The sequence below is a fragment of the Polypterus senegalus genome, chromosome 17 (assembly GCF_016835505.1).
Source record: "Polypterus senegalus isolate Bchr_013 chromosome 17, ASM1683550v1, whole genome shotgun sequence".
Taxonomy (NCBI): domain Eukaryota; kingdom Metazoa; phylum Chordata; class Cladistia; order Polypteriformes; family Polypteridae; genus Polypterus; species Polypterus senegalus.
Genome location: NC_053170.1, coordinates 96,526,381 through 96,550,783, shown reverse-complemented (window position 1 = coordinate 96,550,783; position 24,403 = coordinate 96,526,381). Strand labels below are relative to the sequence as shown.

The window sequence follows — 24,403 nt, the reverse complement described above, 5'->3', positions numbered from 1 at the left end:
GGTGGGACGGTTTGGAGACAAAGTCAGAGAAGCGAGATTGCGTTGGTTTGGACACGTGCAGAGGAGAGATGCTGGGTATATTTGGAGAATGGAGCTAAGGATAGAGCAGCTAGGCAAGAGGAAGGCCTAAGACAAGGTTTATGGATGTGGGGAGAGAGGACATGCAGGTGATGGGTGTGACAGAACAAGAAGATGAGGACAGGAAGAGATGGAAGAAGATGATCCACTGTGGCAACCCCTAACGGGAGCAGCCGAAAGGAGAAGAACCAAAACACGTCCATCTCAAACATTGACACTCCTCAGAAAATCTTCAGGGCCGCACAGCAAATACAACGACTTTTTAAGCTTCTGTGAAAAGTCAAATTCCCCCTTGGGGAAAGATAAAGATAGCTCTATGTGCGTCTATTTGCAACACTACTAATATCTTGGCTGTACTTTTAAATCAATTTAATGATATTTTGATTAAAAAAAAGTATCACGTCCTAGCAAAAACGTGAAAATTTCTTGGCGATTGCGAACTTTGTAACGCTAGTGTATGCAGATTGATTGACTGATAAAAACTGGTAAATATGACCACAATGTATGGTGTTATTTTCAAACTATGGTAACACCACAGCACTCGAGCTTGTCCCCTCTTAAGCAGGTGTCTTTACACGGGGAAACAAAGAAACGTTTTCAAATTACACCTCTGTGTGTTTTAACACAAATCCGAATTACCTACGAGCTCAGATAACACCTGCTCGATGGGTCCCCTCCAATTGCGTGCTGAAAGCGCCCACCGGGTGACTGACCTTGGCAGGCATCACAAGCCCCATTTCTCAGACCCGCACCGGGGTGAATCCCATACGTCCACCGCACCGAGATTGATAAAGCCACCTCTTTCTGTTTTCATTCACTAATCACCTCCCAAAGGCAGTTTTTTTAATTTAGTTATTTTTCAAAGCTCTTCCACATTCCGCTATCAGACAGAGGCAGAATCACAGGGCGGCTGTCACCGGCACACACTGCAGATACGCGTTCGGATTTTTTTTTTACCTGTGTAACTGAACGACTAAGCGCAGGGCAGAGCTGACACGCTGTCTTGCCGAAAACATCGCAGCTTCTCCGCGGTCACTTCAACCTTCTCGCCTGGCTCAGTTTATCTGAATCCTTCTTCTTTTTCTTTATTGGGTGGAAAAAAAAAGGCGCTCAACTTCACCCGACTCACCCCGCACCTTCAGCACATGGCGTCCTCTCTGATCACTCTGACCTACCCACAATGCAGCGCAACAACAAATAACTTTATTGACATCGCCACATTTTGACAAGCTTTATTGTCAGTGAGCTCACAGAGTCTGAGCTGGAGCTTCTTTGCACAATTCATCCGGATCCTTTCTTATGTTCTGAAATTTCGTCTGTTCATACAGTACTCGTACTCGAGGATACCAGTGGACTACATTTAGATCTGAAGCCAGAAAGAACTTCTTGATGCAGAAATTTGTGGGAATTTGGAACAGACTACGGAGCTGAAATCACAAAGCTTCACAATCTTTAAGAAGTATCTGGATTCGATATATTGAGACAGCTTAGCTATTAGATAAACAAACATGCCCGATGGATTGAATGGTGTCCTCTCTTCTGTCAGATTTCTTATGATGAAGTTGACACCTGTAATGAGGAGTTTCTTCTTTAATAAAGGGTGTCCTTCTCATATTGTGAACAGGGCTCTCAATCAAGCCAGGCGTAGACCTCATAACATCCACTCTTTAAGAGGAAGTGCAGCAATGAAACCCACAGCTTTCTGTTTCTCCCCTTTTATCGTAACACTCGATTTCTCCTACAGGTCAATAAAACAAAATGTCCTCCTTTTGCAGACTGGTTCTACCTACAGAAGACGTTTTCCCTAACCCTCCCTCTATTATGAAGGCTAGGGGGCGCCACAGAGCCCCAAGCATGAGCACACAAACATAGCCCATAGGGGTTTTATTACACAGTTATCGTGTATAACAATTAAACACTGTGTTTCTTCTTTCTTCCCTCTCCACCACACTGCTGCTCTCCTCCAGTCGAATGTTGCCCATCTCCACTTCCAGCTCTGACTCGCCTGGACATGGCAGTTGGAAGCACGTCCGAGTTATGAGAATGCCAGGGAGATCCTCCCCTGGCAGTGCCCTCGATCATCCGCCAGGGATCCCTCCGGACTCCAACTCCCATGCAGCCCTGTGGGTGTCCATCCTGGTACTCTGTATAAGGGACACTACCACCTATTAAAGTGTAGGACAAAAGTTCTTGCAATCTTTGGGCATCACACCCAGGAAGAGGATTATAAGGCATCCTGACCAAGTATTGCCCCAGCTTAGTTCATCCTTCTGTTATGGCATCCTGGCCGGGTAAGAATTCCACCTCCATTCTGGGCGGGATGCCCAACTGTCCTCTGAGGCATCTACTTAACTTATTGTTAATTTCTATTCTTCTTCTTCTAATGTGCAGCCTTGAAGTTCAGCAGCTAAGCATCCATCCATCCATCCCTTATCCAACCTGCTATATCCTAACTACAGGGTCATGGGGGTCTGCTGGAGCCAATCCCAGCCAACATAGGGCGCAAGGCAGGAAACAAACCCCAGCCCACCGCAGGGCACACACACCAAGCCCACGCAATAGACAATGTAGGATCGCAAATGCCCCTAACCTGCATGTCTTTGGACTGTAGGAGGAAACCCACGCAGACACGGGGAGAACCCGGGAAGCGAACCCAGGTCTCCTTACTGCGCCACCGGCAGCTAAGCATGTCACAGCATATTCTATGTGGGTATAATACAATTTGATGTGAAATAGTAGATCAGTAGGGAGTTCCAGCACTAATTGCATGGTCACCCAGTGACTTTTGTTTAATGTGGGGGACAACTAATAACTCCTCATTAAAAACAGAATTAGAACCAAAACATTGGGGTGATTGTGGAAGAGAGGTGAAAAAGAGAGTGCAGGCAGGGTGAGTGGGTGGAGAAGAGTGTCAGGAGTGATTTGTGGCAGACGGGTATCAGCAAGAGTGACAGGGAAGGTCTACAGGACGGTAGTGAGACCAGCTGTGTCATAGGAGTTGGAGATGGTGGCACAGGTGGCAGAGTTAAAGATGCTAAGATTTGCATTGGGTGTGACGAGGACAGACAGGATTAGAAATGAGGACATTAGAAGGGTCGGCTCAGGTTGGACAGTTTGGAGACAAAGTCAGAGAGGCGAGATGGCGTTGGTTTGGATATGTGCAGAGGAGAGAGGCTGAGTATACTGGGAGAAGGATGCTAAGGATAGAGCTGCCAGGCAAGAGGAAGGCCTAAGAGGAAGTGTATGGATGTGGTGAGAGAGGACATGCAGGTGATGAGGGTGACACAACAAGATGACAAGGACAGGACGATATGGAAGAAGATGATCCACTGTGGCGACCACTAACAGGAGCAGCCGAAAGAAGAAGAAGAAGAACCAAAACACGTCCATCTCAAACACTGACACTCCTCAGAAAATCTTCAGGGCCGCAGAGCAAATACAACTCTGAGACGCTAATCCTCTTTGCTCTGATTAATCTGTAGCCATATGTGTGACTTGAAGGAGCCCGCTGATGAAAGGCCTTTACTGGCAAACACACAGACATTTCAGTTCAGTTCGGCTCATTTTTGGAAAGTGCAGGCTCAGGTCGCTGTGACGAGTCCACATTTCAACATGTTGCTGTCACCTGCTGCTGAGAGAAACAAAGACGACCTCCTACAGGTGCTCAAAGACTTACTGGACACGGACAGAGAGCTCTTTGGCCTGGAGCTGGGCTCAGGCACCGGTCAACACGTCATTCATTTTGCTCAGGAGCTTCCATTTGTGACCTGGCAGCCATCGGAAATCAGCAGCTCAGCTCATGAGAGGTAAGGTGGGCAAGAAACGGAGAGTAGAGATAGAAGGACAACCTGAACATGGAGACTACTAATAATACAAACTAGCCAACCCGCGGCGTACCACACGCCGCATAATCAGGCCGGTTTTTTAATGATTTTTAAGCAGAGGGAGAAAATTAACGTTTGAAAAATCGGTAATGTAATAAATCAGCATGAAAAGCAACATTGTAACAATGCACGGAACGGACCAACACACAATCGTCTGAAGTGACTGAAAACTGGCGCACCGTCCTCGCGCCTTCTCCTGCCAGACGGAGGGATGGGGGTGCACGGCGTGGAGTGTGGAACGGGAGGAGAGGAGAAGGACGTCCATTCAGCTCCGTCCGTCATGCTAGTCTGCTGATTTCTCGTTCAGTATGCACTGCCCGCTCATGTGCTCTCCTCCGACTCGTCACTTGAGTCGCCGTCTTTACACAGTCCAGATGTACCTGTGACTGACGTAGACTTTTCATTGCTCTGTGCGGTTTTGGCTGCTATTCTGTATACTGCATATTCCACCAAGACACCCGACCACGGAAGTAGCGAGGTGGGAGGGGGGTGTGTACAAAGGGTTGGGACGCAACCAGTGGGAGCGTATGAGTCGCACTTAGTGGGACTTTAGTTTGCAGCCCGAATGGGGTTCATCGGCTTACCCACGCCGGGTAGACACACGGTCTACCCATGCACAAGGTTCGAGCCGCATGTAGACGGAGCGGGAATGGAGTGAAGAAACTGTGCGGGCCCTGCGGTATCGTACTTTGCCTTCAGTGTGCCATTACACTGCAGCTCAATCACCTCCATCTGAATCTGCACAGGCGCAGTTTCCACATCGACTACAAATTGGTTTCGAAGCAACTCAAAATTTTTTTTTTTTGTTCTTCAAAGTCACCAAAGTGCCGTGCGCTCAGTTTATCAGCAAAGTGCGTATTTGGGAACACCGTTGTGCCGACTTGGTTCAACAGTACTTGGCAACAGTGAAAGTGGGGCAAGTTGCACTGGTGCATTTGTGTCTCCCATAAAAGTAGCTTCACTTGAAGTCACTTTGTGATTTTGCACGGGTAAAAAACGTCTGCTGAAGTGTCGGATTCTTCTTTAACTCTTCTGCTTTCTGTATCTTCTGCTTTGCATTCAGGTCTTTCAGGTTATCCTGATGTCTTGTCTCATAGATTAAATTCTGTAATTGCAGCCACATTAGCTCCACAAATGAGACACACGGGTTTACCGGCAATGTCAGTAAACATATACTCAGTCTCCCATTGGTTTTTAAAGGCTTTATTTTCAGAATCAACTTTTCTCTTTGACATCGTGTGGGCTAGCTTCGCAATAACTTGCAGCATCATAAGCTAGACTTGATTAACGCAGTAAGTGTTCGGCAAGGCAGCTGAAGCGCTGCATTATGGGATCTGTAGTTTATTGTGTTACCAGCGCTTCATATCGCCGGGCCATTAATAACGATAATATATAAAACTAGCCAACCCGCGGCGTACCATACGCCGCATAATCAGGCCGGTTTTTTAATCATTTTTAAGCACAGGGAGAAAATGTAACATTTGCAAAATCGGTAATGTAATAAATCAGCAAGAAAAGCAACATTGTAACAATGCACGGAACGAACCAACACACAATCGTCCGTGCGGCGTAGCGAGGTGGGAGGGGGGTGTGCACAAAGTGCAGGAGCATCTAAGAAGACGCATGTTTGTCGCGGATACGAATTGCTGTATGTAGCGTGTACAACATTTTGCTATGCTGCACGAGGTCGTGCGTTGTAACCGAAAACTCGTGTTTTAAAGACTGCTCACTTAATTGTGTTTTAACCTCAGTTGTAAAGGAATGTTTTAATGATCCCATGGGATACCCCTCGCAAACTGTTTTACACGCTGGATATGGCGATTCACCTCCGCAAGAAACACGCCTCTATGAACAGTCAACGTGTGGGAGGGGTGTGTGTACAAAGGGTAGGGACGAAAACAGTGGGAGCGTATGAGTCGCACTTAGTTTGCAGCCCGAATGGGGTTCAATGGCTTACCCACGCCTAGACACACGCTCAGGCTCATGCATAATTATTTATTGAATGCTAAACACTTCTGGAAAGACACGGATGTCTAAAACAGGTTAGTGTGAGAATACAACAGTAAGTGAATGAAAAGATGGAACTCTGGAGAGAGCAAAATACAACGCAATAGTGAACCCGCGGCATAACAAACGCCGCATAATTATTTATTGATGGTTGAACACTTCTGGAAAGACACAGGGACACCCCTCGCAAACTGTTTTACACGCCGCATACAGCGAATCACATCCGCAACATGATTTTTCCTAGATGGTCCTGTCGTGTCCACCATCGTTCTCGAAGCATACACACCGCCTGGTCATGTGTCCGCTCGGAAGAGAAACTCACGGAGAGCCGCCCACCAGCTGCCTGTGTGTGTGCCTCCGTCTGTCTCTGGCGCGGCTTTCTCTTGCGCTGCCTCTGTGTGAACCGGTCAGGCACAGAGAAGGTCAGCTGCTGACAGAGCGTCTCGACTGTTGCAGGGCCTGCATTGGTGAAGCAGGTGAGACGGTAATGAAACAGAGGCACATGGCTTATTGTTTTTTAAAGGCTGATTCCTTCATTGTGCTTTAACCTCAGTTTTAAAGGATTGTTTTAAGGATCCCATGGGATAACCCTCGCAAACCGTTTCACACGCTGCATATGGTGATTCACCTCCGCGAGAAACATGCCTCTATGAACAGTCAGCGTGGGTCGGAGGTGCATCACATTAACCTGACCTGCAGTGCATGTGGCCTCTACAACAGACAAATATAAATGACGCCATTTTTTCTGTGTCGTCGCGTCCGAGTTAGTGGGCGTGGCCCTGCGAGTTGTCGTCGTATCCAATGGTCTTGGAGTTGGTGGGCGTGGCTCCTTCCTGTGTGCGCCATAGGTGTCTCACTTGTCGGCAGCTTAGTGAATCCACGCCTCTTCCGGCGTGCTTTCCATGGTTGTCTTGCCTTAGTGAATTATATATATAGATAATAGTGCAAATAATTAAATAAAGACTTAGAAACATCTCTCCCAGGGACTCTGTAGACGAAAGCCTGGCAAACCGAAAAGGACCGAAGCGCCCAATCATTGATGATCAATGCTTTTCGGGATGAAAAGGCAAAGCAGAGAAGGGCAACTCGCTGCTTACTGAGCTTTCCATTTTTAAACGTGAAGAGTCACATTTAAGTGCGTTTCCATATGAGAGCTTTGAAAAAATTGCTGTTGTTTTCATTGAAATTATCAAGAAAGATCAGACCATTGGCAGCATTTGTAGTAACCTCAAGTCCATCCATTATCCAATCCACTCTATCCTAACTACAGGGTCACAGGGGTCTGCTGGAGCCAGTCCCAGCCAACACAGGGCACAAGGCAGGAAACAAACCCCGGGCAGGGCACCAGCCCACCGCAGGGCGAACACACACACCAAGCACACACTAGGGACAATTTAGGATCGCCAAGTCACCTAACCTGCACGTCTTTGGACTGTGGGACGAAACCCAAGCAGACACGGGGAGACCATGCAAACTGTATCTATCTGTCTGTCTGTCTGTCTGACTATTAATTATATATTGCCTTTCTGTCTGCAAGGCAGGAACAAACCTCGGGAAGGCACTAGCTCACTGCAGGGCACACACACACACACCAGGGACAATTTAGGATGACCAAGTCACCTAACCTGCATGTCTTTGGACTGTGGGAGGAAACCCACGCAGACACGGAGAGAACATGCAAACTCCACGCAGGGAGGACCCAGGAAGTGAACCCAGGTCTCCTTACTGTGAGGCAGCAGCGCTACCACTGCGCCACCATGCCGTCCTACAATGCATTTAATGACTATAAATGTTTGTGATGCGCCATCTGTTGGAATGACAAACACAATGCATATGTCTCTGTTATATGCCTTTTGGTATCAGATTTGTAAAAGCAATGTTAATGTTTGTGATGCGCCACCTGTTGGAATGACAAGCAATGCATATGTCTCTGTTATATGTCATTTGGCATTGGATTCATAAAAGCTATCCACCATCTGTTGGAAAGACAGAAACGCAGCAACCGGACAGACATGCAGACCGATGCACAGATTCTCATCCTTTTATTAAGGTGGCTTACTGGTGATTGGCCAGAGTATATGCTATTTGCAGAGGTGCTCATTTATTTGAACATTTTCTGTTCCATGTTCCTATTGTATGTTTACATCCTTATAAAGAAAGAAATGAATTCTTTGTTGTCAGGTCAAACTGAGTGATAAAGGGCGGTGAAGAAAACAAAAACCAACAGGTTAATCGGAAACGTTTCTCGTGTCTCAATGTCTCTGACCAGATACCTGCAGTGGGTTCAACTTCCTTGACTCAACTGTACATAAAAATGGGAATTGTGTCCACAGAGCAATACCTTCTTTATAGGATGACTGTGAGTTTTGTGTCATGGGACCTTGTTATTTCAGTGAAGCTCTGTTAATATGTGAATTTCCCCTTGGGGATTAATTATCTATCTATCTATCTATCTATCTATCTATCTATCTATCTATCTATCTATCGAGTATATAGTGCCTTTCATCTATCTATCTATCTATCTATCTATCTATCTATCTATCTATCTATCTATCTATCTATCGAGTATATAGTGCCTTTCATCTATCCATCTATCTATCTATTTAATCCTGCCTACTATACCAAATTCTATCTATCTATCTATTTATCTATCTATCTATCTAATAAATGCTTTTTTATCTTTTCCTACATGTGTTCTGTGTTGGTGAAGTATTTGCTCCTACATTACGGCCACCAAACTGACTAACGTGCTGCAGCCTGTCTACCTGAACATTGAGGACCACTGGGAAAACTGGGCTGGGTCGCCCAAGTCCTCTTGTGACGTGGTGCTGTGCATCAACCTGTTGCATTTCTGCCCCTTCAGAACCATTCAGGTAATTTGAGGCAGGGCGTCTTGGGTCTTTAATTAAAGATGGTTTGTATTGTAAAAGAACAGTGCAGTGCAGTACTAAGTCAAGTCAAGTTGGGGAGCTTGCACTGGTACAGCACGTTGCCGCACCCACAACTCGGGATCCTGGTTGGCAACCCCCCGGGCAGACACGCGGTCCAGTCCCACCCTCCGGAAATGACCCTCTATCTGCCGCAGCCAGCTGTTACGTGGGTGACCCCTTGGCCTGGTCCAGATACACACACACACACCAAGCACACACCAGGGACAATTTAGGATGACCAAGTCACCTAACCTGCATGTCTTTGGACTGTGGGAGGAAACCCACGCAGACACGGGGAGAACATGCAAACTCCACGCAGGGAGGACCTGGGAAGCAAACACGGGTCTCCTGTGAGGCAGCAGCGCTACCTACTGCGCCACCATGCTGCCCTGAATTATTTTTCACATCTGAATTTTTTTCTTTTCTTACAACAGAATATCTTTAAGGGGGCTGGTGAACTTCTGAAAATTGGCGGCTTGCTGCTCACGTATGGGGTAAGTCATAATGCAGAAAGTTTTGAATAGATTTTTTGAATATAACATGAGAGAAAGGTAAGCCATGAAAAACAGCTGCCAGCTCTCTCATAACATGAACCTGTTTGTGGAAACCACATGCAGTTCAACAGCGCAATGTCCATTCATGGCCTTTATGATTTAAGAATTGCACAAAAAAATAATCAAAAGTGACAACTGTGAAACGAGTATAGCTGAGTTGGACTGGCATTGGACTGGCGTCTTCATTTTGGACTCGGGCCTTTCATTCTGTAGTTCCTCTGTGGTACAACACTAAGATGAGAGATACAAGCACATGTAGCTCGACGACCTGTGGGTGTTAATATACAGTGTATCCAGAAAGCGCATCACTTTTTCCACATTTTGTTATGTTACAGCTTTATTCCAAAATGGATTAAATTCATTTTTTTCCTCAGAATTCTACACACAACACCCCATAATGACAACATGAAAAAAGTTTACTTGAGGTTTTGCAAATTTATTAAAAATAAAAAAACTGAGAAATCCCATGTCCATAAGTATTCACAGCCTTTGCTCAATACTTTGTCGATGCACCTTTGGCAGCAATTCCAGCCTCAAGTCTTTTTGAATGTGATGCCACAAGCTTGGCACACCTATCCTTGGCCAGTCTCGCCCATTCCTCTTGGCAGCACCTCTCAAGCTCCATCAGGTTGGATGGGAAGCGTCGGTGCACAGCCATTTTAAGATCTCTCCAGAGATGTTCAATCGGATTCCAGTCTGGGCTCTGGCTGGGCCACTGTGATGTTACGGGTCCACAGCTCGCTTAGCAAAGGCCGTTTTTTTAAATAAAAAATCACCGCACTCGCGGCGGCTTAGAGAGGGGACGTGGTGGCCATAGCAAGCCACGGGGCGACCTACGGTGTGGGCATTTCTCACCTAGTGCACAGGTGAGGAACTGCCCACATCTGTGATTGTTTCCGTGGCTAATGTGCTGCAGCTGCTATGGCCCCAACACAATATAAAAAGAAACGCAAGTCGGTTGGGAGAGATCAGAGAGAAAAACGAAAAAAGAAAGTTAAGGACGGAGGTTACAGGAAGCGAGGGAGCAAATCGGTGCAGAAGTGGGCAGCTGCGAGGAAGCTGGGTGTTAGGCCGACACCCAGGAGTTGGAGTTGGAGTTGAAGTCACTCCTGCTGAGCGATCAGGTAGCGGGAGTAACCAGGGAAAGGCGACTGGCCGTAGAAGACCGGAAAGGCAGCAGGAGTCGCAAGGCTTGGAGTTGCAGTCCTTGGTGTGGGCGTCCTGGAGACCAAGGAGTCCAAGTCTCAGGCCTGGGATGAGTGCCAGACCGAACCAAGATTGGGAGGTCTCCAGACCTGTGTTTGAGAAGAAAAGGGCAGCTGCAGAGAGTGTCTCGCCTGCTGCTAAGACCAAGCGGGAGGAACAGGTGAGACACTAACCGAAAAGAAGCACCGAGCTTGGCATTGTCATTTGTTTTAAAAATTGCTTCCTAAGGAACGTTTTAACCTCGTTCTAAAGGATTGTTTTTTCTATTGTTTTTTTTTAACCTCCACGTTTTCTTATGGGATTGTTTATTTAATGATGAAGACTTTGAATCACTGCACTTGATGAACACTTTGTTTTTGTTTAACTATTTTAATAAAAGCACCTTTGCACTTTTTGAACCATCCCCTTGCTATGTTGTTGCCTTCACTATCTAGCTCATCTCGGTGACATTATCGACGGTGTTGGGTTCAAGGGCTCCCGAACAGCGATGGGAGTGAGGAGCCGAATCCGCATCGTCACAGCCACTCAAGGACATTCACAGAGTTGTCCTGAAGCCACTCCTTTGATATCATGGCTGTGTGTTTAGGGTGGTTGTCCTGCTGAAAGATGAACCGTCGCCCCAGTCTGAGGTCAAGAGCGCTCTGGAGCAGGTTTTCATCCAGGATGTCTCTGTACATTGCTGCAGTCATCTTTCCCTTTATCCTGACTAGTCTCCCAGTTCCATCCCCACAGCATGATGCTGCCACCACCATGCTTCACTGTAGGGATGGTATTGGCCTGGTGATGAGCGGTGCCTGGTTTCCTCCAAATGTGACGCCTGGCATTCACACCAAAGAGTTCAATCTTTGTCTCATCAGATCAGAGAATTTTGTTTCTCATGGTCTGAGAGTCCTTCAGGTGCCTTTTGGCAAACTCCAGGTGGGCTGCCATGTGCCTTTTACTAAGGAGTGGCTTCCGTCTGGCCACTCTACCATACAGGCCTGATTGGTGGATTGCTGCAGAGATGGTTGTCCTTCTGGAAGGTTCTCCTCTCTCCACAGAGGACCTCTGGAGCTCTGACAGAGTGACCATCGGGTTCTTGGTCACCTCCCTGACTAAGGCCCTTCTCCCCCAATCGCTCAGTTTAGCTCTAAGAAGCGTCCTGGTGGTTTTGAACTTCTTCCACTTACGGATGATGGAGGCCACTGTGCTCATTGGGACCTTCAAAGCAGCAGAAATTTTTCTGTAACCTTCCCCAGATTTGTGCCTCGAGACAATCCTGTCTTGGAGGTCTACAGACAATTCGTTTGACTTCATGCTTGGTTTGTGCTCTGACATGAACTGTCAACTGTGGGACCTTCTATAGACAGGTGTGTGCCTTTCAAATCAGGTCCAATCAACTCAATTGACCACAGGTGGACTCCAATGAAGCTGCAGAAACATCTCAAGGATGATCAGGGGAAACAGGATGAGCTTCATGGCAAAGGCTGTGAATACTTATGTACATGTGATTTCTCAGTTTTTTTATTTTTAATAAATTTGCAAAAACCTCAAGTAAACTTTTTTCACGTTGTCATTATGGGGTGTTGTGTGTAGAATTCTGAGGAAAAAAATGAATTTAATCCATTTTGGAATAAGGCTGTAACATAACAGGTGGAGAAAGTGATGCGCTGTGAATACTTTCCGAATGCACTGTATAAATAAAAAAATATTTTTTTTAAAACCACGCTTATGTTAAGTTAAAAAGTGTACTAAAAAGTAAAAAATAAGTCTCTCATACATCACTCGTAAAATAAAAGCGTGGGCGCTTTTGCTAAGATTTTATTGATTGATGAAAAGCACCCACGCTTTTAATTTTATTTTATGCACCCGTTTGTGGAAACCACATGCAATTCGACAGCGCAATGTCGTTCATGGCCTTTATTCCCTTTACGATTTAAGAATTCCACAAGAAAAAAATAATCAAAAGTGACAACTGCAGACTGGTTTTGAAGAGGCATTACATTCCAATTGAATTAAGTTAGCAGTTAATAACAGAAAATCGGCTGCTGTAGGCCTTATCACTGACTCTTTTTTTTTTTTTTTCTTCTGGTCATGCACCCTGCTGGTGTTGCCCTAGCCCTTTGCTGTCAATGGTATTATCTACCCACAAGACAATATTCAGTTGAATGCCAGCCTGCAAGAAAGGTAAGTCAAGAAAATGAAATATGACGATCTGACCAAAACATTTCAAGAAAATCAGATCAGTAGTTGGGCTGGAGAAACTGTATGTTGGATATACAGTGGGCAATGTGGCCCCCAAATGTTGAGGTGCTGGGCGGACTCAATAAATAAATAAATAAATAGAAAGGACAGGCTAGAATACCGTGGTGGAACTGAAGGGGAGGAGTCTAAGAGAGGGAGAGACAGAGAGGGAGGGACAGACTGCCATAAGGGGCGGGTCCTCTGCTTTTATTGTAAACTAAATAACTAATCTACAGCAACCTCGGATTTCTCCAAAAAGTCTGACCAGATGTTCACGTGAACACATTGAAGTCAGTCATTGTCCAACCTGCTATATCCTAACTACAGGGTCATGGAGGTCTGCTGGAGCCAAACCCAGCCAGCACAGGGAGCAAGGCAGGAAACAAACCCCAGGCAGGGCACCAGCCCACCGCAGGATTAATTAAATTGCATTTAAAATATTTGCTGCTATCATTTCTCTATAAATAACAGTGGGGTGCAATACACCCCAGCCGAGACTATTTTTCAGTTGAATACCAGCCTGCAAGAAAGGTAAGTCAAGAAAATGAAATATGATGATCTGACCAAAACATTTCAAGAAAATCAAATCAGTAGTTGGGCTGGAGAAACTGTATGTTGGATATACAGTGGGCAATGTGGCCCCCAAATGTTGAGGTGCTGGGCGGACTCAATAAATAAATAAATAAATAGAAATGACAGGCTAGAAGACCGTGGTGGAACTGAAGGGGAGGAGTCTAAGAGAGGGAGAGACAGAGAGGGAGGGACAGACTGCCATAAGGGGCGGGGCCTCTGCTTTTATTGTAAACTAAATAACTAATCTACAGCAACCTCGGATGTCTCTGAAAAGTCTGACCAGATGTTCGCGTGAACACATTGAAGTCGGTCAGTCAGTCAGTCATCGTCCAACCCGCTATATCCTAACACGGGATCACGGGGGCCTGCTGGAGCCAATCCCAGCCAACACAGGGCGCAAAGCAGGAACAAATCCCAGGCAGGATGCCAGCCCACTGCAGACACATTGAAGTGGGAAGGTGAAACAATACAAGTTGGAGTACATGAACATGGCATAAGATAAAGGGTAGGAGGACTGGTAGAGAGGTCTAGTAAAGTCCTAGACCAGCAGGCAACAGCACAAGGTGCCATCCTCTGTCCTGTTATGAGGAGTAAGGAAGGGAAAGGACACCTGGCCTTTTCCATGCAGGTGGGCAGAGACAAACCTACATCTGCCAGAGAGAGCCCTGGGGGAAGGCTACGGGACCTTGGGGGGGCATTCCTAATCCAAAGATTGCCCTAGATGCCTTATAATCATCTGTATATTGAAGCCAGGAAGTGCATTTGGGCAAGGTCTTGACTGCCAGAGAGGAAAGTGCAGCCAGAGTGAGGAGACAGCCCGGCAAGTCTGAAAACCTGTCAAGAGCCCAGGGTGGTGCTGGGGGTTTACAGCACTACAGTTTATTCCTGTTTATTCCACCCTGGTGTGATTTTGTGCTAACAGACCATTAATTATAGCGCTGGCTGCTGTGGGTTAGTATGGCATTCAGAGCCCCGTCATCACAATCGGGAGACGAAAGTAAAAGATGCTATAGGAATATAGACAGGGGTCGCTTGTAGCTCTCAAACAGTCGGTTTTACTCGCACTGTTCTCTTAATCTCATACAAATTTTGTATTTTTCTAATTTAAAATTCTGTGATATTCTGAAAAGAGACCCTGCATTTTAGGAATCCCGAGTGGGGCCTCCCTGATGCTGACGTCCTGAGGCAGCTGGGCTATGAGAACGCAATGCGCTTGGAGAGGATGGTGAGTCAGTCTGCTACTGCGGTCATTTACAAACATGGGACACTTTTTTTTTGTTTAAATTTAAAAGATTACCAACTCTGCTGGGCGTGAGGGCTCAATTGAAAGGCAGTCCACACCAACTGACGCTTGGCTGCAGTCACATAAATCTGTTTTCTTTTTTTCAGATCGAAATGCCAGAAAACAACAAATGTTTAATCTTCCATAAAATTGAGATGTGAAATCCTGCCTCAGTTACCCTTCAGTTGTGTGTGGTATCAAACATGTGAGTTCTCATCCTTTGTATAAATTGTGCAAGCGATTGTAATGTTTTTGGGACCCTGTACAGTGTTAAGGATGCATAATAAACCTCCAATTGTTCCCACTCAAAGTGAACATCATCTCTCTGTTATAAAAAAATGACCCTGTGAGAGAATGACTAGGGAGACGAGACGTGATCTTCACGTGAAGATACTTAAAAGACCCACGAGACGAAAGAGATTGGCCACGGTGCGCCTCGCGGGGACCTTAAACGTGAGACTTTATGCCAAGAGATTGACCCAGGACCGTCCCGCGATGACGTAGAACATGAGATTCTTGCAAGACACGGCGTACTTACAAATAAATAAGAGCCCGGGCAGCCAGCGACGCACTCAGTCGTGTAAAGGCTTTGAGCAGAAACAGATCCAGGGCTCTCAGTGCATATAAAGCTTATAAGGACTAGATGTTAGAGATGAAACGTTGACGACTAAGTGAAGAAGAAAGAGCAGCGCGAAGACAAGTTCAAGAAAAGAGACTCAAAAAAAAGGCAAAAAAGAAAAAGAATAATCGAGGTACAACTTCAGAAAATAAGGAAAGTAATTATTACAAGTGGAACTGAAACAAAAGCAGGTCCAATCGGGCTCAGAATTAAAAGACAGAGAGTACAAGACAAAGTAGAACTTCATTAAGACGTTCACAAACGTTGGTGCAATACACGTGCAGAGCAGGTTAGAGATTATGAAAGCAGTGGAATTTGAAAGGCTCAAAAAAAAAAAGTTGCCGCGATACACATGTGGAGAAAGTTAAAGAATATGAAAGTAGGAAAATTAGAAAGTATAAAAAAAAGAAAGTAAAGATTGCAGTAGCACAAACAAACAGAAATTATTACTCGAAAAATGGAAAATAATCACCACAGACCAGGTGTCATTGAAACAAAAGCGGGATAAAGCGAGGTCAGAAATAAAAGAGAAAGAGTAGAAAACAAAGTAAAACGTCATAAAGAGGTTAAAAAACAAGGGGGCCAAACCCATGCAGAGCAGGTTAGAGAAAATGAAAAGTGGAATTCAAAAGACTCGTAGAGCGAGATACAGAATATGAAAGCAGAAATAAATGACAGGGTCAAACCAAAGACAGTAAAGATCGCATTAGTGCAAAGAAAGAGAAATGATTACCCGGAGAAATAACGAAAAGGCGAATAGAGATGGAATATTTGGACACAGGTGATATGGCAGAAGTACGTCAACATTGTAAGGCTTTGAAGTTTAAGTCAGAGAATTTCTAAAACGGAGTTTACCTCACACGCATCAATTGGTTACTTGAAATGATTAACTGCCGATGATGAAGATCGCTTTGTCCGAGAAACCTCTCCTGAATTAGGGTACAAAGTCATTAAACACACGTGTCTCACGGACCTCATTTAAAAGATTCAGCATATTAGGACTCCAAATATTCCAAATATTGTTTTTACAGAATTTCTGAAATAAAAGTGAAACTCATGAAATAGCAACAATTCAAAGAAAAAAAAAATCTTAAAAATGTGTATCCAGAAAAACAAAAACGGGGTTTGGCGAGCAAAGCCCCCCTAGTACATGAATATAAAGATTGAATTTAAAATAAGCATTCACACTCACGACTCTGTGGTCCAGCACCATTCCTACAGTTGAATGCTCATCCATAATTAGTATTTCTCTTGCCTCCTTGGTGAATGCAGGTTTCATTTCAGGTTCTGTCCCTACTACCCTCAATAGTGCTGCAGTTACCCCAATCTATACTAATAAAAGGCAAAGCCCTCACTCACTCACTCACTCACTCATCACTAATTCTCCAACTTCCCGTGTAGGTAGAAGGCTGAAATTTGGCAGGCTCATTCCTTACAGCTTACTTACAAAAGTTTAGGTTTCATTTCAAAATTCTACGTGTAACGGTCATAACTGGAACCTACTTATATACATACACTGCTCACAAAAATTAAAGGAACACTTTAAAGAAACACATTAGATACATCAGATCTCAATATGAAGTTGGATATCTATACAAATAACGACAGGGTAATGTCTTAGGAACAAAAGGATGCCAAGTCTTTTAATGGAAATAAAAGTTTTCTGCCTACAGAGGGCTCAATTGTGTAGACACCCTAAAATCAGAGTGAAATGAAGATGTGGCAGGCTAGTCCATTTTTTCAAAAACTTCATTTCTGCTACTCAAAATGCTTTTCAGTATCTTGTGTGCCCCCCGCGAGCTTGTATGCATGCTTGACAACGTCGGGGCATGCTCCTAATGAGACGACGGATGGTGTCTTGTGGCAATTCCTCCCAGATCTGTATGAGGGCATCCCTGATTGTACAGTCTGAGGAGCAACCTGGCGGCGCCTAATGGACCGAAACATAATGTCCCACAGATGTTCTATTGGGTTTAAGTCAGGGGATCGTGAAGGCCATTCAATTGTTCCAATTCCTTCCTCCTCCAGGTACTGCCTGCATACTCTTGCCACATGAGGCCGGGCATTGTCGTGCATTAGGAGGAAACCAGGACCTACTGCACCAGCGTAGGGTCTGACAATGGGTTCAAGGATTTCATCCTGATATCTAATGGCAGTCAAGATGCCGTTGTCTAGCCTGTAGAGGTCTGTGAGTCGCTCCACTTCTATGAACTTTTGTCTTTGGTGAATTTTTTGTTTACTCTGTATGTAAAGTGACCTTGGGTTTGTGAAAGGCACTCAATAAATGTAACTTATTATTATTATTATTATTGAATGAGTACCGCTGGGCCAGTCACCCAACTACCATTCTTCTTTCTTAGGTCCACTTATCTGGTTTCATGATTTGTGCCTCCTTTGGCCTTAACAACTTTCATACATTTGGCTATGGAGTCTGTTAAGACACGGCACGCATTGTTTCTGAATTTTGGATCACGGCTGCAGTCCGGATGGTCTTTCCGTGAATATCCCTTTCCACCTCATCCCAAAGCTGCTCAATAGGGCTGAGATGCAAAAGCCTATTAAAAAAAAAACTGCTGTCATTTCCCAGAACCATTCCGTGAAAATACATGCCATGCGACAAGATAGATTATCATGCTGGCAATGTGTGGATAAACAAAGGACGAAATTAGGCAGCAACAATGTGAAGATAACTCCCCAAAAATATCTTAATGGCAAGGTTTAATGTGTGTGGCACCCCATCAGATGGGTCCATGGAATTACAAATTCTGATGCAAAAGGAGCCCGGGTTTATCAGACCTCAAAAATATTCCCACTCCTCGACTTTCCAATTTTGATGATTCAGTGCCCACTGAAAATGTACTTTTTTTTTTGTCACTGATATCGTCTTCAGCTGTTATAGCCCAGCAAGTGGCACATTCTGAGGTGACATTTTGCACACCGATGATACATTTGGATTAGGCTCTTGCTTGTCCAGTTCTCTCCACTCTCTTTTGGCCCCCAGAATTGGACATCACTGGTAGTTTTTTGCCCGTAGCAACATTTTCAATAAACCCTGAATGGAATGCCTGGCAGATGCTAGAACTGTCATGTCACATTCAAAGTCACTAAGGTCCTTTTATTTTGCCCATTCCAGCACTCAATTGGACACTAACTGGTGACAGAAACACTGGCCTGCTAGTAAGCCCATGTAAATGTGTGTTGGGAAGTGAACTAGGGTCCAGTCGGTAGGAGGCAGATATGCTACTGCAGCAGACCACCAAGCGGGTAACCAATATGTCTAAAAATTACATCCATAGAAAAAAGTAGCTCTGTCATTAAGGGGTGAAAATAAAATATCCAAACACGCAAGCCCTGCAATGCCAAGACTCTGAACTTGGAGGCAAATCTTGTTTACAAATCAACTTTTTTGATTCTTAATACTTTTTTTTTTTTGAGAAAACCGAGCAGGCCACGACGATCACGTGCTACAAACAACATGTTATTTAACATCATTTCTGTTGGTGACGGGGGAGCGTCTGATAAAGTGTGAATTTTCTGTTTTAAGAATGGTAAGCAGTAAAAATGAAATTACAAGTTAAGCAAGCTAAACACCTGCGGCAGAGGGAATCTGACCCGGAGTCAAGTTGCTTGCGTCAAACTTCATAAATTTATATTCCAATCATCATGTCATTTTGACTGGTCATGACACACTCGCTGTGAGACACGCCAACTTGACAGAAGTCATCACTCATGAGGCAGATGACGCTCCAGCCACCCTAATCTTAACCAGAGTGGAAGGCTGCTTTAGGAGAACGAAGTGCACGGTACACCTTCAAAATGGGTGCGTCAAGGTAGACACAAATGACTGGGCCTATCACTGACACAAAATACAAAGGAAGTTAAACGTCCCAGAACAGGGGAGTCCAAATGCGGTCCTGGAGGGCTGCAGTGATAGCAGGTTTTCATTTTTATCATCTTAATTAGTGACCAGTTTTTCCTGCTAATTAACTTATTTTGTCTTAGTTTTAATTAATTTGACTCAGACCCCCCCCAGTTATTTCTTTTTTCCATAACCAGCCGACACCCGCTGTAGCATACGGCAATGTAAGAATAGAAACCGAAAACGGTGAGAAAGGAATTCAGAAATGAAGAAAAAAGAAATACAGTGGTGTGAAAAACTATTTGCCCCCTTCCTGATTTCTTATTCTTTTGCATGTTTGTCACACAAAATGTTTCTGATCATCAAACACATTTAGCCATTAGTCAAATATAACACAAGTAAACACAAAATGCAGTTTTTAAATGATGGCTTTTATTATTTAGGGAGAAAAAAAATCCAAACCTACATGGCCCTGTGTGAAAAAGTAATTGCCCCTTGTTCAAAAATAACCTAACTGTGGTGTATCACACCTGAGTTCAATTTCCTGATTACTGCCACACCTGTTTCAATCAAGAAATCACTTAAATAGGAGCTGCCTGACACAGAGAAGTAGACCAAAAGCACCTCAAAAGCTAGACATCATGCCAAGATCCAAAGAAATTCAGGAACAAATGAGAACAGAAGTAATTGAGATCTATCAGTCTGGTAAAGGTTATAAAGCCATTTCTAAAGCTTTGGGACTCCAGCGAACCACAGTGAGAGCCATTATCCACAAATGGCAAAAACATGGAACAGTGGTGAACCTTCCCAGGAGTGGCCGGCCGACCAAAATTACCCCAAGAGCGCAGAGACGACTCATCCGAGAGGTCACAAAGACCCCAGGACAACGTCTAAAGAACTGCAGGCCTCACTTGCCTCAATTAAGGTCAGTGTTCACGACTCCACCATAAGAAAGAGACTGGGCAAAACGGCCTGCATGGCAGATTTCCAAGACGCAAACCACTGCTAAGCAAAAAGAACAGGAGGGCACGTCTCAATTTTGCTAAGAAACATCTCAATGATTGCCAAGACTTTTGGGAAAATACCTTGTGGACTGATAAGACAAAAGTTGAACTTTTGGAAGGCAAATGTCCCGTTACATCTGGCGTAAAAGGAACACAGCATTTCAGAAAAGAACATCATACCAACAGTAAAATATGGTGGTGGTAGTGTGATGGTCTGGGGTTGTTTTGCTGCTTCAAGACCTGGAAGGCTTGCTGTGATAGATGGAACCATGAATTCTACTGCCTACCAAAAAATCCTGAAGGAGAATGTCCGGCCATCTGTTCGTCAACTCAAGCTGAAGCGATCTTGGGTGCTGCAACAGGACAATGACCCAAAACACACCAGCAAATCCACCTCTGAATGGCTGAAGAAAAACAAAATGAAGACTTTGGAGTGGCCTAGTCAAAGTCCTGACCTGAATCCAATTGAGATGCTATGGCATGACCTTAAAAAGGCGGTTCATGCTAGAAAACCCTCAAATAAAGCTGAATTACAACAATTCTGCAAAGATGAGTGGGCCAAAATTCCTCCAGAGCTGTAAAAGACTCATTGCAAGTTATCGCAAACGCTTGATTGCAGTTATTGCTGCTAAGGGTGGCCCAACCAGTTATTAGGTTCAGGGGGCAATTACTTTTTCACACAGGGCCATGTAGGTTTGGATTTTGTTTTCTCCCTAAATAATAAAAGCCATCATTTAAAAACTGCATTTTGTGTTTACTTGTGTTATATTTGACTAATGGTTAAATGTGTTTGATGATCAGAAACATTTTGTGTGACAAACATGCAAAATAATAAGAAATCAGGAAGGGGCAAATAGTTTTTCACACCACTGTACTTCTTGAAAGACGCAGTTGTGAATAGGTGTTTTGCTGGAGACGACAGATAATAAGTCGAAAGATCTAACCCTAGAAAAAGCCATGTACAGCAATAGTTTTGTTGCATGTATCTTGGACTTCCTGGAAATGTGGACGGTAATATGATCATTTTGCCTACACGTACGTTATTTTCAGCCTTTGCTTGCAGTATGTCTGATAGTCCTTTGTATTGTTCCACGCGCAGATCTTGTTGATGTAATCTGAGATAGTTGAGATGCACGCCCCCTGTTTTAACATACACATCTATGACCTACTGTTGGAATAGTTTGCCGCTGGAGTGCAAAATACTAAATGTATTCCTCATTGATATTCTGTACGCGTAAAATTGGCATTGAGTAAGCCTTATTCGTTTGGCGGTTCTTTTATCGGGAACGTTGTAAATCTTTGTGCCAGCCAATGTCTCCGTAAGGGAATAAAAGTGGGTAAACCACAGGATCGGAATTCATATTAAGCATGAAAATCTGTTTACAGGAGTTGCATCTGGGATAGATGCAAATGTCCCTTTCGGCAGGGGGTTCGCCATCTTCTCCGATGAAAATCGCTGCAAAATCAGTGTGACACGTCGGGGCATTGTATCGTCGTAAATCCTGCCCAGGGTTTTCCTTGAAAACCATTCTTACAGAAGCTGTTGGATTGGCCTGAGCGATTTCATGCATGTGTTTGTATGATTTAGCTAAGGGGTTGATGGTTCTGAGCATGGAATCTAGCTGGAGAAGTCAAATTTCGCTGCATGCTGAGTTTGCTTTATTTTGTAGGCATACTTCAGTAGCTTGCGCTGTGTCAAAAACGTACAACTGTCCATATCCTGGAGAGGTAGAAGTGTTAGCGTATAGTGGAGAGATTGTGATAAATTTGCCTGTGTATTTTAAAACAGTATGGTCCGTGGCCAGGAGGTTGAGTTATCTGTGGAAGAGGACGAATAGGAATCGAGAAATGCCGTGTCAGCTGCGTGTGGGTGGGACCGGTTTTGAAGTGGAAGCAGGACGAACCAGAAGAGAAATATATACAGTATAAGAGATTAGCAGCCAAACAATAATGAGACAGAAAATGAGACGCCACTTGACCAGCTAACCACAGTATCTGAAAATTAAGTAAGATGAAGGGTCTCAGTAAGACAGATTTGCAAAACATTCTGATGGTGTTCTTAGGAAAAATAGAAAGTCAAACCATTTTGGCAAAGTCTGCTGTGGCAGAATGAGAGCAGCAGTTAAGTGCTGGAATTAAGTAGCGGGTTTAATCAACAGCAGGAATTGGTTTTTTATTCAGAAATTGGAGTTTGAAGGCCCAATTTAGTTGGTCATCTGCTGGCTCGTTTCGTATCTCATTTCTTTTTGGCTGCCATTAAATGAAGAAATCAATTCAGAGATTCAAATCCTTAAACACATGGCTATTAAAATGAAGGGAAAAGAAGTTTATTAGCGGTGAAAACTGGTCACCGATTATGAAAATCCTGCAGCCACCCCGGCCCTCCTGGACTGGAGTTGGACTCTCCCGTCCTAGGATGTTGTGCAATTTGATTGTCTCCTTAACAGAGAGGAGTCACAGACATCTGCAGCTAGACTCTGCTGACTCCCTCATTGAAATACAATGGGAAAGACTAACAATTAGCTGCTGACCCCTTTGAGGTGCAACTTTTCTGTTAAAAGATCTCCAGTATAACTAAGAGGACATTATGGCGCAGTCATCTCCCTGGCATCTTGATCTTTTTCTTCTAATTCCACCATTTCTTAATTTTGGTTGCACACACAGTGTTTTGATGATTGCTAGGAGTGCCAAGTGAATTTCAGCAACCATCTCATTACAGAAAGGCATTTCATGGTGGGACTCAGATTCTTTTAAAGCAGGGGTCCTCAGTCCCAGTCCTGGAGGGCCGCAGTGGGTGCAGGTTTTTGTTCTAACCCAGTTGCATAATTAGAAAGCAATTCTTGCCAATAATTTAATTTTATGCCTTGTTTGTGCTTTAACTCTGCCATGTCACCTCATTCTCGTATCCTGGATTTTCTTCCCCTTTCTAAGGATATCATCCAAATGATTTGAAGGATAAAAAGGAGGAGTAATTCTCAGTCCTTCACTTTTTCCTCTTCAATTTCCTTTCAAGTACAGTGGAACCTCGGTTTGCGAGTAACTTGGTTTACGAGTGTTTTGCAAGACAAGCTAAATTTTTTAATACATTTTGACTTGATAAACGAGTGATGTCTTGCAATACAAGTAGTATGGATACACTTTGTCTGCTGAGCGTCATGTGATCAGAACTGAGCTGATGGTTCTTCTCCCTGTCTGTCTGTCTCTCTCTCCGAGTCTGCATGCCTCACTCATATAGTCAACATCCGTACAAGCGTATACGGTTTACTACAGCATTGTGACTGTGTGTGTGCCTGCGCATGTGTGTGCTGTGAAGTGCGAGTCCCCGTCTTGCGCCCCAAAACACGAAGCCGAGTCTCAGTACTTTAACAACACCAGCTTTATTCAGCTTGAAACAGCAACAGCGCTGTTATTTATTGTAGCGGGATCTTTATAAAGTTCTTTGTATCACCCATCGACGGCAGGCGCTTATAGCATGTCCGCAATCTTTTCGGATACGCTTATACGGCGAACTGCTACAGCGCTGGGAGACTGCGATTGCTTTGGGACACTCTTCGCGTGTCGTCCCGTTGGGTGGAAACCCACAAGAGTTTAGAAACTCACTCAACCAGCCAGGATTCTTTTTAAAGGTAAAGTGCAGGTTAATTTGTTTTATGTATTTTTACTTTATATTTTGTATTAATCATTTTTATATGAATAGTTTGGGGTTGTGGAACAAATCATCTGAGTTTCCATTATTTCTTATGGGGAAATTCACTTTGATATACGAGTGCTTTGGACTGCGAGCTGTTTAAAACTAAAATAAGCAATAAGGGTTCAAAATCTTAACAAGCCAGCCAACTAAAGTGAAGTAGTAGTGTTACTTGAGCAATAAGGGCTTCTTATTAAGCAATTGGGTTGGAGCAAAAACCTGCAGCCACCGCGGCCCTCCAGGACTGTGATTGAGGACCCGTGTTTTAAAGACTTGTACATAATGTTTGAACGTGCGTTAATCCAGATGAACATATCCAGAATTGTGTGAGCCCATTGAAATCTGGTGTTCAGGCACTGGCTAATCTGCTGGTTTGAAATCGCGCTAAAGCAAACCATGATTTGTTGTGAGATCCAGGATTATCTTACCTTTCTTTCTGGAACAGACCCCCTAAAAATAAAAAATACATCACAGTAAGACATTTAGGAGAAGAAAA

At 44.3% G+C, this 24,403-nt stretch overlaps 2 protein-coding genes across 2 annotated transcripts in view; both read left to right on the top strand.

Moving 5' to 3' along the window:
• Positions 1–1,442, top strand: part of LOC120517217 (ficolin-2-like) — a 6,844-nt gene extending 5,402 nt beyond the window's left edge. The window contains exon 5 of the mRNA XM_039739385.1: positions 1,407–1,442. Within this exon, the coding sequence (XP_039595319.1) occupies positions 1,407–1,442 (36 nt within the window). The remainder of the gene's footprint in view (positions 1–1,406) is intronic.
• Positions 1,443–3,639: 2,197 nt separating this feature from the next.
• Positions 3,640–17,426, top strand: zgc:103625 (methyltransferase-like 26 B). Its single transcript, XM_039740534.1, has 7 exons — positions 3,640–3,884; positions 8,680–8,842; positions 9,334–9,393; positions 12,758–12,825; positions 14,602–14,680; positions 14,845–14,942; positions 17,385–17,426. The coding sequence occupies exons 1-6, from the start codon at positions 3,691–3,693 to the stop codon at positions 14,896–14,898; spliced, it is 618 nt and encodes a 205-aa protein (XP_039596468.1). The 5' UTR covers positions 3,640–3,690; the 3' UTR covers positions 14,899–14,942; positions 17,385–17,426.
• Positions 17,427–24,403: the final 6,977 nt, after the last annotated feature.

What these genes read in the sequence shown, in the direction of transcription:
- zgc:103625 (XM_039740534.1), top strand. Translation starts at nt 3,691, where the DNA reads ATGTTGCTGTCACCTGCTGCTGAGAGAAACAAAGACGACCTCCTACAG. An exon ending in GCCCCTTCAGAACCATTCAG is followed by an intron (nt 8,843 to 9,333) that starts GTAATTTGAGGC and finishes TTCTTACAACAG; the next exon opens with AATATCTTTAAGGGGGCTGG. An exon ending in AATGCCAGCCTGCAAGAAAG is followed by an intron (nt 12,826 to 14,601) that starts GTAAGTCAAGAA and finishes CCTGCATTTTAG; the next exon opens with GAATCCCGAGTGGGGCCTCC.